Below are 18,537 nucleotides of genomic sequence, written 5' to 3' on the forward strand. Positions count from 1 at the left end.
TGCTTGATGATGATGCGCAAAGGATATCCGCCCTCAGGCCGTGAGAAATAAATTGTTCCGCTATCTGGGATCCTTGGGATGTCCCTACCCTTTTATTTGTTTATTGAACTAGGTAATTCAGTTATTAACAAATTCTTATATACAATGACGGCCCACACTGGGCCAATTGTGTGCCGCCCTATGGGACTCCCTATCCCGGCCGAAATCGAACCAGGGTCTGTAGTGACGCCTCTAGCACTGAGATGCAGTGCTTTAAACCACAGCGCCACTCGGGAGCCCCGTTCTAACCGTAACCCATCGTTTAGCAAACTCGGTCCTCGTGACGTTTTTTTTCTCCCCCTAGCACTACGTAGCTGATTCAAATGATCAAAGGTTGATGATCACTTTATCATTTAAATCGGATGTGTAGTGCTAGGGCAAAAACCAAAACATGCACCCCTTAATGTGGAGGGCCGAATTTAGGAAACACTGCCTTAACCCCCTACCAAAGTAGAGGGCGGTGCCTCTGGAATTTAAACACTTATGAGTGAGCAGATTGTACTCCTATTAGAGAGATTGTGAGAGAGATAGTTCCTCAATTCAGGGTTCTCTAATGTTGATTAGAGATTAACAATGTTTGCAATTCTGTGCCATGTAACTCAGCTGTGATTAAACAATTAACTGTCTATTTACCATAAACAATGTAAATGTGGTCTGGAAGTAATAAACATTAATACAATGGCATCAATACTAAATAAGGCACATTCATTTAGCAATAACAAAACATGATATCCAAATCCAAAGTTAAATCTAGAATTGGCTTCCTATTTCGCAACAAAGCATCCTTCACTCATGCTGCCAAACATACCCTTGTAAAACTGACCATCCTACCAATCCTCGACTTCGGCGATGTCATTTACAAAATAGCCTCCAATACCCTACTCAACAAATTGGATGCGGTCTATCACAGTGCAATCCGTTTTGTCACCAAAGCCCCATATACGACTAACCATTGCGACCTGTACGCTCTCATTGGCTGGCCCTCGCTTCATACTCGTCGCCAAACCCACTGGCTCCATGTCATCTACAAAACCCTGCTAAGTAAAGTCCCCCCTTATCTCAGCTCGCTGGTCACCATAGCATCTCCCACCTGTAGCACACGCTCCAGCAGGTATATCTCTCTAGTCACCCCCAAAACCAATTCTTTCTTTGGACGCCTCTCTTTCCAGTTCTCTGCTGCCAATGACTGGAACGAACTACAAAAATCTCTGAAACTGGAAACACTTATCTCCCTCACTAGCTTTAAGCACCAACTGTCAGAGCAGCTCACAGATTACTGCACCTGTACATAGCCCACCTATAATTTAGCCCAAACAACTACCTCTTTCCCTACTGTATTTATTTATTTATTTTGCTCCTTTGCACCCCATTATTTTTATTTCTACTTTGCACATTCTTCCACTGCAAATCTACCATTCCAGTGTTTTACTTGCTATATTGTATTTACTTTGCCACCATGGCCTTTTTTTGCCTTTACCTCCCTTATCTCACCTCATTTGCTCACATCGTATATAGACTTGTTTATACTGTATTACTGACTGTATGTTTGTTTTACTCCATGTGTAACTCTGTGTCGTTGTATGTGTCGAACTGCTTTGCTTTATCTTGGCCAGGTCGCAATTGTAAATGAGAACTTGTTCTCAACTTGCCTACCTGGTTAAATAAAGGTGAAATAAAAAGGAATAAATATACAGCTCTCATCTATGATAATTCAATAACTGAAACGAAAATACAAGTAGCTAGCAACATCAAACTAGCCAGCTAACAATGTTAGATAGCTAGCATAAAAAACGAGATACATAATGCTGTAATAATTACAAAAATATTCTTAAACTATTGACAACTTCATCAGTAAAACATGGGGGAAAACAAATACCATACTTACAGTTCTGGTATTTACACAAAGTGATTAATACATTGGTTAGAAAGGAATAATGTCACAAAACTGAGATTTGTGTTCCCAGCAGTAGGTGGCCAGCTGCACTTGGTAATGAACCTAACACTCTGCAAGCTTGTGATAGCTGTGACATCATCCCTGAGTTCTTAAAGGGACAGGCTTTCATACACAGCCTCCCCGAATGTCTGCTAAGACATTCTAACCAGAGGGAAAGTCTGTTATAGGTAGCAGGTACTTCTGCGTCCTCATCAAGGATGGCTGGGAGCTGCACCAGCCAGGCTACTGGTTGTAGGTAAGTCCAACCCTTGACTTCAATAGCAGCAGTCCTAATGCATCCATTAGCTCCAGGGTAAGTATGAGTCACCTTCCCAACAGGCCAGAGAGCTCGTGGGATCTGAGGGTCCACGATGAGAACTACTTGATCCACAATAAGTTCCTTTCCACCCATCCTCCACTTCTGTCTTTCCTGTAGACATGGCAGGTAGTGACGGACAAGCTGGGACTAAAAGTGATGGGCAAATACTTGGCTATGCCTCCAGCGGCGTTTTCCTAGGATTTTACTGGAGTCATACAAATCCTGGGGAAGAGATGCGTTGTAGTGTCCAATGAGTAGGAGGCTTGGTGTGACGGGATCTGGGTCCACGACATCAGAGGAGATGTACCCGAGGGGTTTTGCGTTCAAGAGTCCCTCCACTTTCGTAAGCACAGTGTGGAGCATAGTTTCAGTGACGGTCTGTTAGTTAAATATGACATTGAGAACAGTCTTCACTGTTGAATGATCTGAAACAATCCACTATGGTAGAGTAGAAGGGTGGTTTGTACAGTCACAGAAGAGCAGGAAGAAAGTCTGCCATCTTAGGAACTTCAGGTTTGGCTCAACATGTTTGGCATTGAAAACAGGTGTGCTGAAAATTCCAGATGGCCTCCCTTCCACACAGAATCCAGTATCTACGATGCAGTTCTGACAGAACCCTCACTGGACCGGGATGAAGGAGAGTCTCGTCGAAATCTTGAATGAGCAGCTTGGTCAGCGGATGATGTGGAAGGTGCATAGCAATGTGCACAGCATCCATCTCCAGGTGCTCTGCTCTGCACAGTCTACTGCCAACTATGAGGAGTCCTGAATCGTACTCAGGAAACAAGGGACCCAGATGACTGTTAGAAGGTATAGACCTGAGGGCACTGACCTCTTCGGGAAACAATTCCATATGAGCTTGCTTCAGGATGAGATTCTCTGCGGCTATGTATTCTGCTGCTTCACTGGGGGAAATAGAGAGTGGATCCCATATAGGGATCTAGTTGTTGCCTTCATGAGATCTTTCCATGTATTGAACTTGCTGATATATAGGAGTTGAGGACTGTAACTGACAGACACATGTTTGCAGAAAGCTGATTTCTTCAGTTTGCTGTCGTCAGGCTATGGGTCAGCAGAAGGCATTGAAGGCCACTGATCTTCTGAGTGTTGGAGGATCTCAGGGCCTTGGTGCCATCGATGCTGTTGGGACAGCTCTTTTAAGGCCTTGCCCTGAGTGATGTAATCCGCCGGGTTATTCGCAGTATCCACATACCTCCAGTTAGCCACATCCGTAAGGTTCTGAATCTCTGCAACACGCATTCCTAAAAATACCTTGTATCTACAAGATTCTGACTTGAGCCAATGAAGGACTGTGGTTGAATTGGACCACAGGATGACTTGTCCGATGGACAGAGTGAGTTCTGCTTGGAGGAAGCTGGCCAGCTGAGCTCTAGTGAGTGTGGCACTCCGCTTCAAGCGTGGCATCAACAGCTGCTTCTTTGGCACAATGCAAGACCTGGCCAGATCGAAGGAGATGTGTACCTGCTTCTGGTCATCCACAGTCCGCATGTAGGCAACAGAGCCATATGCTCTCTCTGACCCATCACAGAATATGTGGAGGTCTCTGGTCGACTTTTGTGTGTTTCAGCATATTGTGGTATATAACTTCTGGGGAGTTCCATCTGCATCAGGTCAGGAATCTCTTGTTCCCAGCCAAGCCATCTGTCCAGCAGGCTCTAAGGCTGAATGGGGTTGTCCCAACCTATCTCTTCTTTCCACAGGTCATGGACTAGTACCTTTGCTCGGGTTGCGAAAGGCACAATGTAGCCTAGCAGGTCGTATTGACAGGTGAGCACACTGTAGATATTCCTCATTGTAGGTTCGGAGAACAGTGCAGTGCTTGTAGCCCAAGGAGTACGGTGCTTGCTGGTCTTGTTTGGATAGTCACCAGCTTCTCACTCACATAAGGAAAGGTATTGATCAGCCAAAGTTGCTCCACATTTCTGAAGAGCTTGGCGGAAGGAGAAATGTTAGTAGTGAGCAGGCACTGTTGTACAGCTGGTGCTGTGTGGACAAAGCAAGTAGGGCCTTGCAGGGACCAGCTGAGCTCAGTGTGGACAGAGATGTGTTCACCAGGTGGGCTTGTACACACTGGCTGTATGGTATAGGAAGGTGAGGCATGTCAGAACCAATCAGCAGCAACGGTTGAGGGTGGTCCACTGGTGGCAAAGGCAGCTTACAGAGGTGGTTGTATCGCCTTTGGGGGACACATCAAAGGTAACTAAGGTGCCTTGCAGTCGCACAATGTCTTGTCGAACTCTCTTGAGGGTCTTAGGCTCAGAAGTAAAGTTTAGTTGTTGAACAGCCTGTGGCAGGATGATGCTATGCTCCAAGCCATCGTTGAGCACGGTGCATGGCTCCAGGGCTCGGTGTCCATTGCATCAGCAGTAGGACTTTCACGACCTTCATTACTTTCGCCAATCGGTTAGGTCTGTCCAGGTACACCTTGGCCGACGGGACACTCACCATCCATGCCAGGTGTCGGAGAAGGCCTTGGTTGGTGCCATCTGTCCCTGATATGGTGATGCTGGATTGGGATAGGGCATGCCTAAGCCTGGATGGAAGCCTGGTGCTGCTGGAGTTGGAGAAAGCATAAGTTGTCCTGGTGGTAAGTAGGGTTCACCTGGAAAAGGGTATGGTGTAAATCCTGGAACAGGAGCTGCTGATGCTGGCCCGGGGTATGGAACTGCAGGTACTGGTCCAGGGCAGGTGCTGGGGCATGGGCGCTGGAGCAGGGCGTGGAACCATGGACGCTGGAGCAGGGTGTGGAACTACGTGAGCTGGGTGATGAGTGCCTCAGGTAAGCAGGGAGAAGAGGATTTGAGTCTTCATAGGCTCTGCCTCTTTCTCCTAGGTTGTGGTGTTGTGGCTGTGTCGGTAGGACAGACACAAAGCTGTCACATGATTCCTCAGACGGTGCTGGTGAGAGGCACCTCTGCTCTGGCTGAGTCATCTGGGTTCTGGCTGCATCAACACCTTCATATTTTACTTTAAGACAGCATGTGACAAGCTTTGCTAGCTCTAGATCATTAGCTACCTTCTGTAGATGCCGCTGCCTGTTCAGTTGTGTAGGTATTGCTTCTTGGGCCTGGTGAGCTTCCTCCTGTCGACGGTGAGCTTCTTCCTGTTGCTGCTGAGCCTCTCTGGCTTCAATTAGGCGTTGACACTCTATGTTGACGTTGTGATCTTGCTCTAGCTGATGTTGTAGGTCATTGGTGAGGGAGATATTCAACAGCAAAATCACCCAGGTGAGCTGGGGGGGATGTCTCTCTCTGTGAATGGGGCCATGTGGATGGGTCAGGTGTTTCTGTATGTGTTGGATCCATATCTTCGGGTTGTTTACTCAATCCGACTGTGAAGGATCATGAAGTGGAGGGCGGTGCCTCTGGAATTTAAACACTGATTGAGTAGGTGAAGTTATGGAGATTGCACTCCTATTAGAGAGATGGTGAAAGAGACAGTTCCTCAGTTTAGGGTTCTTTAATGTTGATTGGAAATTAATAATGTTTGCAAATCTGTGCCATGTCACTAAGCTTTGATTATCCAATTAACTGTCAATTTATCCTTGCAAGATGTGGTCTGGAAATAATTAACATGAATACAATGGCGTTAATACTAAGATAAGGCGCATCTTTTTCCCAACGCAGTTAAGCCAAAACCTCGCCCCGTTATTCAGAGGGGCGTTCTATTACGGTCGCATTGGCTAGCTAGCGTTGTCTCACTCACAGGCGATCAGCTCGGAGACAGTTATTCATTATTCATAATACAAAAATCAACTTACATTGCTACATCAAACATGTCTAACAAAACAAAACAAGAAAATACTCAAACATACAAAAAATATCAATAAAACAATTTTAAAAAATTAAAAACATTTTTTTTAGTGCAATTGAATTCACTCTGAGAAAATCTAATTATAATGATTCAGGAAGATGTTATCCTTGTTGTTATTTATTAGGGATAATGTCTTTAACAAGATAATTAAAATCAATCAAAAATATGTGTAATTTTGGTATAGAATTTTTTTATTTTTGTTTGTGTATAAAGTATTTGGCAACAAGAATAAAAAAATTCACAATCATTTCAATGGTCTTGTTATCATTGCAATAGTAACATATTATGTCTTTCATGTCAAAAACATGAGTAGTGTAAATACGTATTTTTGCAAGATTTTCCCAAAATTCTGACACAAATCTACATTCAAAGAACAAGTGAGACCGATTCTCACCTTCTTTTTCACAGAAAACGCAGATATCATCAATGTCCACAAATTTGGAAATCATAGAATTACATGGATATATCATATGTAAAATTTTAAAGTGCACTTCCTTAACTTTGTTTGGTATACAATATTTGTAAAGGCCTTAACCATGCATTTTTCCAGACAATGTCAGGAATAAGCATGTTCCAGAAAAATGTCCCTCTCGGTGTAAGTTTTGTGAATGAAGAATTTGTCTTGAAGAATTAAGATTTCTCAAGTAAGCCCACGCCTTCCAATCTGAGTTCTGGATAAATTTTGAAATCATTACCAAAGCTAAGATGAGTTTTCATTAGTGTAGTTAGACCACTGGGAACGGCTTTGATCACAGAAATAAACTCTCTGAAAGGTATTGGAAACTCTTCCAATGTTATAAATTGTTCATATGTGAGAATATTACCCTTGTTGTTGAAAACATCAAGAACAAAGTCAATATTCCTTTCATGACAGCTGGGGTAGAACAATGACTTATTCCTTACAGTTACAGTGCCTTGCGAAAGTATTCGGCCCCCTTGAACTTTGCGACCTTTTGCCACATTTCAGGCTTCAAACATAAAGATATAAAACTGTATTTTTTTGTGAAGAATCAACAACAAGTGGGACACAATCATGAAGTGGAACGACATTTATTGGATATTTCAAACTTTTTTAACAAATCAAAAACTGAAAAATTGGGCGTGCAAAATTATTCAGCCCCCTTAAGTTAATACTTTGTAGTGCCACCTTTTGCTGCGATTACAGCTGTAAGTCGCTTGGGGTATGTCTCTATCAGTTTTGCACATCGAGAGACTGACATTTTTTCCCATTCCTCCTTGCAAAACAGCTCGAGCTCAGTGAGGTTGGATGGAGAGCATTTGTGAACAGCAGTTTTCAGTTCTTTCCACAGATTCTCGATTGGATTCAGGTCTGGACTTTGACTTGGCCATTCTAACACCTGGATATGTTTATTTTTGAACCATTCCATTGTAGATGGAATTTCTGTATTTCTGAATTATTCCACAAAAGAGCTTTATGTGGGGAAAATTATGTAGGGAACATATTTTCCAGGCCATTAAAGCTTGTTGGTGAAACCTAGTCAATTTATCAGGTAATCTTTCAGGAATATACTTACATTTCAGTAAAAATTGAAGACCTCCCAACTTATTAAATACATTATTTGGAATGAAATACCATATTGAATCAGTATTGATCAAACATCTTTTCAACCAGTTGATCTTGAAAATGTTATTTATGTCAACAAAATACAACACTTCTAGACCGCCTTTGGCTCTTTTACTAGTATCTCCCAAAACTGTCTATAGAATTCAACTGACAGGCCATCAGGGCCAGGTGATTTCCTTTTTTCATTGAATTCAGAGCCTCTCTAATTTCTTCAATTGACACAGGTGAATCGCAAACTGAGTGGAAATCATCCTCAATTACAGGGACATAATTATGAATGTGGCAAATGTAGCTTTCACAACCATCTTCCTGAAATTGAGAGCTGTAAAGGTTTTCATAAAAGGAATTGACAAATGATGATATTGTAATGAGATCTTTGCATAAAACATCGTTAATTTTGAGTGCAGTTATAGATTTTCTTTTGTAGTTTCTCTTTTCAAGTGCAAAAAAGTAACTAGTGTTTCTTTCCCGCTCCTCAATCCATTTTGCTCTTGACCTTACAAAGGCACCCGTTGCCAGATCCGTGTAAAGCTGTTCTAATTCTAGTTGTAAAGACTTGAATACAGACTCCTCTTCTTCAGATAGATTATCTTTCTTTAGAAAACTGTCAAGCTTGCTCATCATCATCAAAGTTCTTTAAGTGCATCAGCTCTTTGGCGCGTTTAATGGCTACCACTCTGACTTTATTTTTGAAAAATTCCCATCTACTTCCATGACCCAAGTCTTTTCTTGCAAAAATATCTTTAGCTAACGAACTGAAGACTTTGCAAGTGTGCAATAGCTATGTCATCCCTGAGTTCTTAAAGGGACAGGCTCTCTTACAGCTACCCTAACATTAGCAATTTTAAATGTCTACTTTAATGGGGTGATGTCAGAGTGGGACGTCCCAAGGATTCCAAATATTAAGGACAGAGAAAGAAAAGAAAATATGAGTTACTTTTTTAAACAGATTCAACACTGTTTGAAATGTTCCTGTCAGTCAATCAATCAAATATATTTTTTTTACAAGGCCCTTTTTACATCTGTAGATGTCACTGAGTGCTTATACAGAAATCCAGCCTAAAACTTCAAACGGCAAGCAATGCAGATGTAGAAGCGTGGTGGCGAGGAAACAATCCCTAGAAAGGCAGGAACCTAGGAACAAACCTCTATCTGTGTGTAGCCTACCAGCCTACTCTATGGGAGGTCTCATACCCTATACCCTATACCCTACTGACCCACTTTCCTCAGCGACAGTCATTTGTAGGCTTAATTTGTTTGATTTTTTTCTTGTCTATCTGATATCTGTGTTTGGGGGGCATAGAACTAGAATCCTATTTCTATGTGAAAAAGTGTGTAGCCTAGCCTATGCCAGCCTACTTATGGAAGGTTGATTAGCCTTCTGACCCACTTTTCCTACAGTAGACATACGTATCCCACCTTTAACTGGCAACTACACCTTATTCATTTATGTATTCACAGGCTATAACACACAGACGTAGGCTTCACATACATAAGTCCATATAGACATATATTGGGCTACCCTTATCTGGAAACAGAGGAAATAAGGTCATCATGTGCATTCCACATAGACCAACATAACATAAGAACAATAGTTGAGTATTGGTTGAACTGAATTGATCATTGTAATGGAGGGGGATGATAACTTTTTAGTTTCCCACCTGTTTTTTTTCTGGGGAGACATTGGCAAAGACCGACCACCAGATATTACGACAAAGCAAGGTAGCACTTATAGCTCTAAAAATATGTGAGCACAAATCAACTGAAAATATCCTGTAGCCTATCTACTGTAGCCTACAGTGGGTTTTAAAATAGGTATTTTGAAATTATGTACAGGCATACCAATGTCCACACATACACAGAAAGAGAGAGAGAACGAGAGCGCGACCACTACAAATCCCCGACAGGTGGCATAATTGTATCATCTATGAATGCATTTTGGCTGTATGGCTTCAATGGGTGGAAAGTCCAGAGGGGCGGAGTCATTTATGTCGGGGAGCTTTGTCTTGAGAAATGGTCACCGCTCCTTAGCAACCGACTGCCTGAAATGCTGAAGAGTGGCGAGTTTTTGGCTCATTTTTCTAAACCGACAAGTGCAGGTTACGCCTCTACCTTCACGTTTAGTATTGCTGGATATAAACCAAATTAAAACGAAAGACTTGGAGATCAAAAGCAGATCACTTTTAAAGGAATTCATATTTTTCTTGGACATCCCTGAACATTGGACCTGGGTGACACTGAAGAGCGCAGAACCCATGTGTTTATTGGATTTACAAGACAAGGAAGGAGCGCTGCGGATTGGATTTACAAGACAAGGAAGAAGCGCTGCGGTTCGGATTAAATTTGAAAGAAGGCTGATTTGTTGAAAGACCGACCTGCAATTCAAAACAAAAGTTTTGGGAATATTTGGGAGAGAGCATAACGGTGTGTAGCCTATTGAGACCCTTACAACTACAATGTTATTATAAGCATTTGTTTACAGTATTGTGACTATTTTATAAAAGCTTCTTTAATCCTTGTTTTAGCAGGTGTAGTTTCGTTACAATGCATTAATGTCAATTGATAATTCAATAATAATTTAAATGGTTGTGTATTTTCTTTTGCAGATCAGTGATAATCACAAAAGGATTGGCGAAGGAGTGGTCTATTGAAGAAAACCCCCTGATGAATTTGACTTTAATTTACTCCCAACATTAGTCCATAATTTCTTATGAACAAACACTCCTTTATCATTGAACTGTCAGAAGTCAGCTAAATTAGTGCTCTTCTTGTATACCCTCAAAAGAAAAGACATGAGTTGCTTCTGCACTGCTCAGGAGGAGTTTTATTGTGAAGTTCTACTGTTGGATGAAACCAAATTGACGTTAACTACTCAACAACAAGGAATAAAGGTAAGAGACGATCCCTTTACACGTCCTCACCTGTCTGTCAGGTGAGGCGGTTGACAGGTAGCCTTGCTTTAATGAGGGGTCTGTCATCACCGTGCGCGCGATGAGGCTTGTCAAGAATCTGTGCTGCTACTTTGACTGATGCATGCGGTTGTTGGAGTCTGTATTTTTGACTCACTTCTACTCAACGTTTGAGATGGCGTTTGAAAGCCCAACGCGGCAGGTTGCCGACCATATAGGCTATGTATGTTGTCTTTTGAGGCGACATTATTACGAAAGAAAGTGTCCTACAGGAGCCATTAAAGTAGCCTGTAGTCTTACTGTAATTTGCTGTGAACTGTCTGACTCTGTGAAACAAAATACAGGACCCAAGGGCTGTAAAGAAACATTACTTGGCTATTGAAGTGGCTTTCATAGTCTCCATTACTTTTTTCTGATTGTGAATTACATCTGAAATGATACCATAGGTGATTTTCATCCTAACAAAAGCATAAGAATGACATCATTGGATGCCTGAAACTGGATGAGAACCAACTAGGGCCAGGTTTCTTGTTTAACTTGGTCATGTGTCTGTACAGTATTTGACTTATAGCAGCCTACTGTACAGGCCACAGTTTCTCAGTACATTAATGCTCCTTTTAATCCTCATAATGTTATATTAACAGATGGTATGTTAATTCCACAAGTCTGCCACCACACACAGTCAAATACTGCATCGAGAAAGAAAAACTCAGAGCATGCCTTACATTTTTTGTCTAAGTGGAAAACAAAGACTTAAATGTATCAATATCAATGTTGTTCTCTGGTTTCTTCACCTTGGAGCTCAGTGTAAACCCAGACTTCATGATGATAGAGACACTGGTGCAATACTGGTGCAACTTAACTTCAGTTTCACAAAAGTCTTTTAGGAGAGCAAACTGTCTGCCATTCTACCAGGGTTCTAAAGGTTAAACAGAACCCCTCTATGACTGCTAATCAAAGACTGTTATGTTGCTATTGGTTTTTATGTTTCATTTTTCTCTTGACTAGAGAATCCCAACTCACATGGCCAGACTGGGAGCATTAGAAGCTACGAATATTGGTTTAGTTTATGGGTCGGCTATAATCTCTGAAGAAACTCAGGTCTGGCTGCATGTCGGAAGGCCTGAGGCAGACAGGGATGTAGTAATGCATGATGACTGCTAGGGCTAAACAGCATCTGGTTGCTTTGCCTCGCCTTGCCCTCTGACACTCTCTTGTCTTGTCTTTACTCTCCATGTGTGTGTTCCACTAGTCCATTGGAGATCAGGTTACTCATCCTCTTTTAATTGTTAATGTGAGAGGCTGAGCATGAGCGGGTGGGCTCATTGGCAGCCATGGTGCAGTATCAGGTCTAATACACAGTATAAGCTGTATATTATGCACTTACAGTGCCTTGCGAAAGTAACTTTGCGACCTTTTGCCACATTTCAGGCTTCAAACATAAAGATATAAAACTGTATTTTTTTGTGAAGAATCAACAACAAGTGGGACACAATCATGAAGTGGAACGACATTTATTGGATATTTCAATTTTTTTTAACAAATCAAAAACTGAAAAATTGGGCGTGCAAAATTATTCAGCCCCCTTAAATTAATACTTTGTAGCGCCACCTTTTGCTGCGATTACAGCTGTAAGTCGCTTGGGGTATGTCTCTATCAGTTTTGCACATCGAGAGACTGACATTTTTTCCCATTCCTCCTTGCAAAACAGCTCGAGCAAGGTGAGGTTGAATGGAGAGCATTTGTGAACAGCAGTTTTCAGTTCTTTCCACAGATTCTCGATTGGATTCAGGTCTGGACTTTGACTTGGCCATTCTAACACCTGGATATGTTTATTATTGAACCATTCCATTGTAGATTTTGCTTTATGTTTTGGATCATTGTCTTGTTGAAGACAAATCTCCGTCCCAGTCTCAGGTCTTTTGCAGACTCCATCAGGTTTTCTTCCAGAATGGTCCTGTATTTGGCTCCATCCATCTTCCCATCAATTTTAACCATCTTCCCTGTCCCTGCTGAAGAAAAGCAGGCCCAAACCATGATGCTGCCACCACCATGTTTGACAGTGGAGATGGTGTGAGCTGTGTTGCTTTTACGCCAAACATAACGTTTTGCATTGTTGCCAATTTTGGTTTCATCTGACCAGAGCACCTTCTTCCACATGTTTGGTGTGTCTCCCAGGTGGCTTGTGGCAAACTTTAAACAACACTTTTTATGGATATCTTTAAGAAATGGCTTTCTTCTTGCCACTCTTCCATAAAGGCCAGATTTGTGCAATATACGACTGATTGTTGTCCTATGGACAGAGTCTCCCACCTCAGCTGTAGATCTCTGCAGTTCATCCAGAGTGATCATGGGCCTCTTGGCTGCATCTCTGATCAGTCTTCTCCTTGTATGAGCTGAAAGTTTAGAGGGACGGCCAGGTCTTGGTAGATTTTCAGTGGTCTGATACTCCTTCCATTTCAATACTATCGCTTGCACAGTGCTCCTTGGGATGTTTAAAGCTTGGGAAATCTTTTTGTATCCAAATCCGGCTTTAAACTTCTTCACAACAGTATCTTGGACCTGCCTGGTGTGTTCCTTGTTCTTCATGATGCTCTCTGCGCTTTTAACGGACCTCTGAGACTATCACAGTGCAGGTGCATTTATACGGAGACTTGATTACACACAGGTGGATTGTATTTATCATCATTAGTCATTTAGGTCAACATTGGATCATTCAGAGATCCTCACTGAACTTCTGGAGAGAGTTTGCTGCACTGAAAGTAAAGGGGCTGAATAATTTTGCACGCCCAATTTTTCAGTTTTTGATTTGTTAAAAAAGTTTGAAATATCCAATAAATGTCGTTCCACTTCATGATTGTGTCCCACTTGTTGTTGATTCTTCACAAAAAAAATACAGTTTTATATCTTTATGTTTGAAGCCTGAAATGTGGCAAAAGGTCGCAAAGTTCAAGGGGGCCGGATACTTTCGCAAGGCACTGTATATGTAAGGCAGAGCAATATGTATAGGCTGCATATTCTCTGTGTATGGCTCTGGTGTAAGGCTGTTGTGGGGAGGTTTCGAATGAATGCATTCTCACTGTACTGATTCAGCAGAGTGGGATTATAATCCTGGTTTAGTCAGTGGTTGGATTAGCTCACCGCAGTGGAGTTTACCTCTGGGTTGGTCCCATGGATGTTACTAGCTACATTCAGAGAATAATGTATTGGGCTCTAGGATTCACCAGATCCCAGCATGACAATTTATAAGAACGTTTGAGTTTGTTGGGGGGTGGTTTGTAGTTGGTTCTCACAAACAAGTGACAGACTCTTGAAGTGAAAGTGGATCTAATCCTATTGATACTGCTCTCTGTTGCTGTCGAAGATTAGCTTAACGTTCAGCAGTGTGGCGTGACATATTTCCCTGGCCCCTGCACCTAGTGACACTACTGCTACTGAAAACCACATGAATGAGAGACCAGACAGAGACAATGAACTGGTTTGAGTTAAAAGGCTTTGGGCCAAAAGAAAGAGATGGAATGCGGGGCTGAACAAAGTGTGCATTCGGGTAACACATTTTTTTTCCCGGAGCGTCGATCATAGAGTGAGGCACTCGGTCTGTCAGTCAGATTTCTTATTTTTCTCTTCCTCTCAGACAACCAGCCCAACTAACTAACTAACCAATCAAACAACCAACATGCTGGTTAGTTGACCTCCACACGCATGTCCCAAAAAGTGTTGAACACACGCGTGTCCCCAAGGGGTTGACCTCCACACGGGTGTCCCCAAGGGGTTGACCTCCACACGCGTGTCCCCAAGGGGTTGCGCAACACCACTCCAGCTTTCATGCTGGTGTCCTGACACCCACCTCGAGACCTTCATCTATGCCTTTTATTTTATGCTTTTTATTTTATTTTAGACTTGAAAGGGTTCAAAATATGAACAGAAGTTAGGTCCTTGATTTACTGCTGGTGCTGTGCAATGATAGATTGATATTATTCATTATTTCATATGTTTGTCAAAGCTTTTATGCTTGGCTGCTGGGAACACATACAGTCAGAGTCTGAGGTGAGCTGAGATAAACCCAGAGTCTGTGCCGTAGCTGTATTGCAGTGAGCAGCACTGAGCCTCTTACACAAAGGCTCCATTGATTATGGCCCGTGGACTGTGTTCGATTTAGTGAGGTACAGATCTGCTCACGTGTTGCTACCACATCAAACCAGTGCAGAACAATCGCAAAGACAGCGGACGCTGACCCTCAAGACCCATCTGTTTTCTGTGGCCTTGGATAGAGAGGCACTGGCCTCTTAGCTTTCTGGATAATAATTAACGAAAACAATGCTGCTTTTTGGGAGCAGCTAGCCGCAGCTGCTTCCTTCCTTGTTGTCATGTCTTTGTTCTCCAACTTCCACTAAATACAATGAGCATGGTGTTTTTTTGTACGACGGGTCACCTCCTAAGGCTGTCACAAAGAATAGGCATCATTTCATGCCGGTGTCAGGAGAGCAGGGCTCTACAGTGTGACCATTTTACTCGCATATGTGTCTAACTGTTTTGCTGTGCGACCTGGAATTATAATTTAGGAGCACCAGTGCACCCAGATGATAATGGTTGCAATGATTACTTCACTGTACTGCAGCCCCTGAGTGCCATGGAGAATACACTGAGTGCAGATTCATGACTGTTTCACCATTACTATAAAGAAAACGGCTTGTTACTTCAAATATTTGTAATTGTGCTCCTACATTTTTCAACTTGTGCTCCTTGTAAAAAAGGTCACCGCAGAGCCCTGTACAGGAGAGGCAGACTGCGTACACCAGGAGAATGATGCATGTGTGGGACAGACATTCATAGGCTTGGCTTAAGGCAAAGTTTTGACATTTTGTAATTAGGAATACATACAAATTCCTGCGTGTGCGTAATCTGTCACTTCCATTGTGTCTTTAGAGATCTAGATTGGTATTTGGGACTTAGGGAAGTTAAACAAAATACAATTTGAATCATGTTATTTAGAAATAAATAAATAATCATTTAGACATAAAAGAATAGTTTTTGACAGTTTTCAAAATACATTTCTCGCATTAATATCCTCAGACATTAGATTGATATGTAAAATCAGTGAATTCCTAAAAGTGAAAGTCAAGAGCTGGTTGCTATGGAAGCTCATTACTTTCTAATGCACCTGATGGCTACTGGAGGATCATGTGGGATCTGCTGCTGATACGTCACCAGAGGGAAAGTAAACAAATACCTCCCTGTTCAATCATTAGTGCCGTGCTCTGTTTTACTCCAATTTGACTCAGGGATGTTTTTGTGTGGTGAAGAGACATTCCCATTTCACTCTTTGAAAGCGTGAAGAATTTCTGCATGATGTGGATGCACTCTACCCCAGACTGTGTGAAATGTGTGTTTGTTTTTTCCGTAGACACAATCGGTATGTCTTTAGGTAGGAAAATGATAACTAACACATTTACATGTTAGTTATTTTGCAGATGCTGTTAGTCAGAGCGACAGTTACAGTTGGTGCATTCATCCTTAGATAGCTAGATGAGACAACATCATATCTCAGTTGTAGTGATATTTTTATCCCCTCTATAGAAGTTATTAGCAAAGTCAGTTCTAGTACTGCAAGGTTATTATTATCTATTTTTACATTTAATTTGGGGGGGAGATAAGACTTAGATGTCTTATTTAAGATACTCTTTAAGAGGTAGGGCTCTGTAGTCAAGCACCATGTTCTTCAAGCTTCGACGGGAAGCCAGTGGAGTGTACGGAAGAGCGAGGTGACATAGGAGAACTTGGGAAGGTTGAGATGACACAGCTCACTTCCATCACATAGGGTATATTTACTGTACCAGGTGGGCGGAAAATGCCCAAAACTTGTTCCTCTGTTAGCTGACATCGCACAACAACAAACAACAAATGCTCAGAGGCACAACAGTACTGGAAAACTACTAAAATGATGTGTGTTGGTGCCATATCTCTGTCTGTCTCTCGCGCGCGCGCTCTCTCTCACACTGTCTCTCGCTTTCTCTGTCTCGCTCTGTCTCTCACTGTCTCTCTCTCTCTCTCTCTCTCTCTCGCTCTGTCTCTCTCTCGCTCTGTCTCTCTCTCTCTCTCGCTCTCTCTCTCGCTCTCTCTCTCTCTCGCTCTGTCTCTCTCTCGCTCTCTCTCTCTCGCTTTGTCTCTCGCTCTGTCTCTCTCTCGCTCTGTCTCTCTCTCTGTCTCTCGCTCTGTCTCTCGCTCTGTCTCTCTCTCTCGCTCTGTTTCTCTCTCGCTCTGTCTCTCTCTCTCTCACACTGCCTCTCGCTTTCTCTCTCTCGCTCTGTCTCTCTCTCTCTCTCTCTCTCTCTCTCTCTCTCTCGCTCTGTCTCTCTCTCTCTCTCTCGCTCTGTCTCTCTCTCTCGCTCTCTCTCTCGCTCTGTCTCTCTCTCGCTCTGTCTCTCTCTCGCTCTGTCTCTCTCTCGCTCTGTCTCTCTCTCTCGCTCTGTCTCTCTCTCTCTCGCTCTGTCTCTCTCTGTCTCTTGCTCTGTCTCTCGCTCTGTCTCTCTCTCTCACTCTGTCTCTCTCGCTCTCTCTCTCGCTCTCTCTCTCTCTCGCTCTGTCTCTCGCTCTGTCTCTCTCTCTCTGTCTCTCGCTCTGTCTCTCGCTCTGTGTCTCTCTCTCTCTTGGAGACAAACACAGACTACCCCGGGCTTGTCTTCTCAGTAGGCTAGATCACTGGGGAGATAAATACACACAGACTCCATCTGGATCAAAGAGGGAGTGGCAGACGAACACCCCACATCTGTGGTGTATGTAAACGCACGGACACAAACTCACAAACACACACATATGTTTGTGACAAGATCAAACACTGTGTGTATGTAAGGGAGAGAGGACATAAGTCCCAGGAGAGAACATTAAACTTTATAGCAGTATATTAGCCTGAGTTCTCTTATAGAACCTGTCCTGCCTCATACTGTATCTACCTGTTGGTCAGGCAGACCAGGTAGCAGCTCATTATGTAATTGGGACTGAGTATTGATCCACATATTAGCTCCTAGTGCTGGTGTTACTAAACACACACACACTCACAGCCTCTGGTGTGAATTATTTACTAACATGTTCCTGTTAATGGCGCAGGGAGCAATAATAGTCTAATTTGGGATGCTCAGATTCTCAACTCTGGGACTGGCATGTAAGTGTGGATCTAATAAATGGAAGTGATCTGTTTATTGATTCAGTAGGATACTCTCACTGTTGTCCTCTCAGATTTGAGATGACCCATTGTAGACCTGATGAAAAACCACCCACATAATCAGATTATGTTAAGTGGTTGACGTGGAAAAAACCCCAACAACATTCAATGGAGTCTTTGAAGACAGAGTTCAAGAATGTGAATGTTCAAAAGCCAGGGTGAGGGTACAGCCTTCTAGGTTAGTCTTTGAGGTTGACAGTGTGTGGCGGTGTTAGCTTATTATTAGCACATAACTAATGAAATAGATATAATAACTACTTAGCAACAGCTGCAGTGTCTACTTACCTTCAACTGCTGTCGGCACAGGTTTAAAGTGATAATTAACAATGGTAGATTTTGGGCCCTGGATGACTAGATCTGTGTGTGCGCGCCCACACTCACACATACAAACACACACATACAAACACACATTCGCATGTATCTTTAGTTTAATTATCACAAGCCCTCCTATATATCTATTTTTGAAAGGAGCCAAACAAAACTAGATTGAGTTTTTGATTTGCAAGGCTTGCTTGTCACAATCGCAAACCATTCCTTTCTCATTATAACAGGTAAACGGCACGCTGTGCTAAATTAGGATTGCGGTAAATACAAATTCAAATTTTTAAGTAGCAGACAGTGGTGTAATCTGATCTCTCACCCTGATATGTCACCAGTCGATAAACAAGTGTGAGCAACAGATAGCGACAGGGCAGGGGA

At 42.5% G+C, this 18,537-nt stretch overlaps 1 protein-coding gene across 2 annotated transcripts in view; it reads left to right on the forward strand.

Moving 5' to 3' along the window:
• The first annotated feature begins 9,729 nt into the window (after positions 1-9,729).
• Positions 9,730-18,537, forward strand: part of LOC110536794 (band 4.1-like protein 4) — a 105,510-nt gene continuing 96,702 nt past the window's right edge. For both annotated transcript variants that reach the window (XM_036936998.1, XM_036936999.1), the window contains exons 1-2: positions 9,730-10,134; positions 10,317-10,601. In XM_036936998.1, coding sequence (XP_036792893.1) covers positions 10,503-10,601 — 99 coding nt within the window. In that variant the 5' untranslated portion in view covers positions 9,730-10,134; positions 10,317-10,502. The remainder of the gene's footprint in view (positions 10,135-10,316; positions 10,602-18,537) is intronic.

Source organism: Oncorhynchus mykiss, chromosome 12, assembly GCF_013265735.2.
Source record: "Oncorhynchus mykiss isolate Arlee chromosome 12, USDA_OmykA_1.1, whole genome shotgun sequence".
Lineage (NCBI taxonomy): Eukaryota > Metazoa > Chordata > Actinopteri > Salmoniformes > Salmonidae > Oncorhynchus > Oncorhynchus mykiss.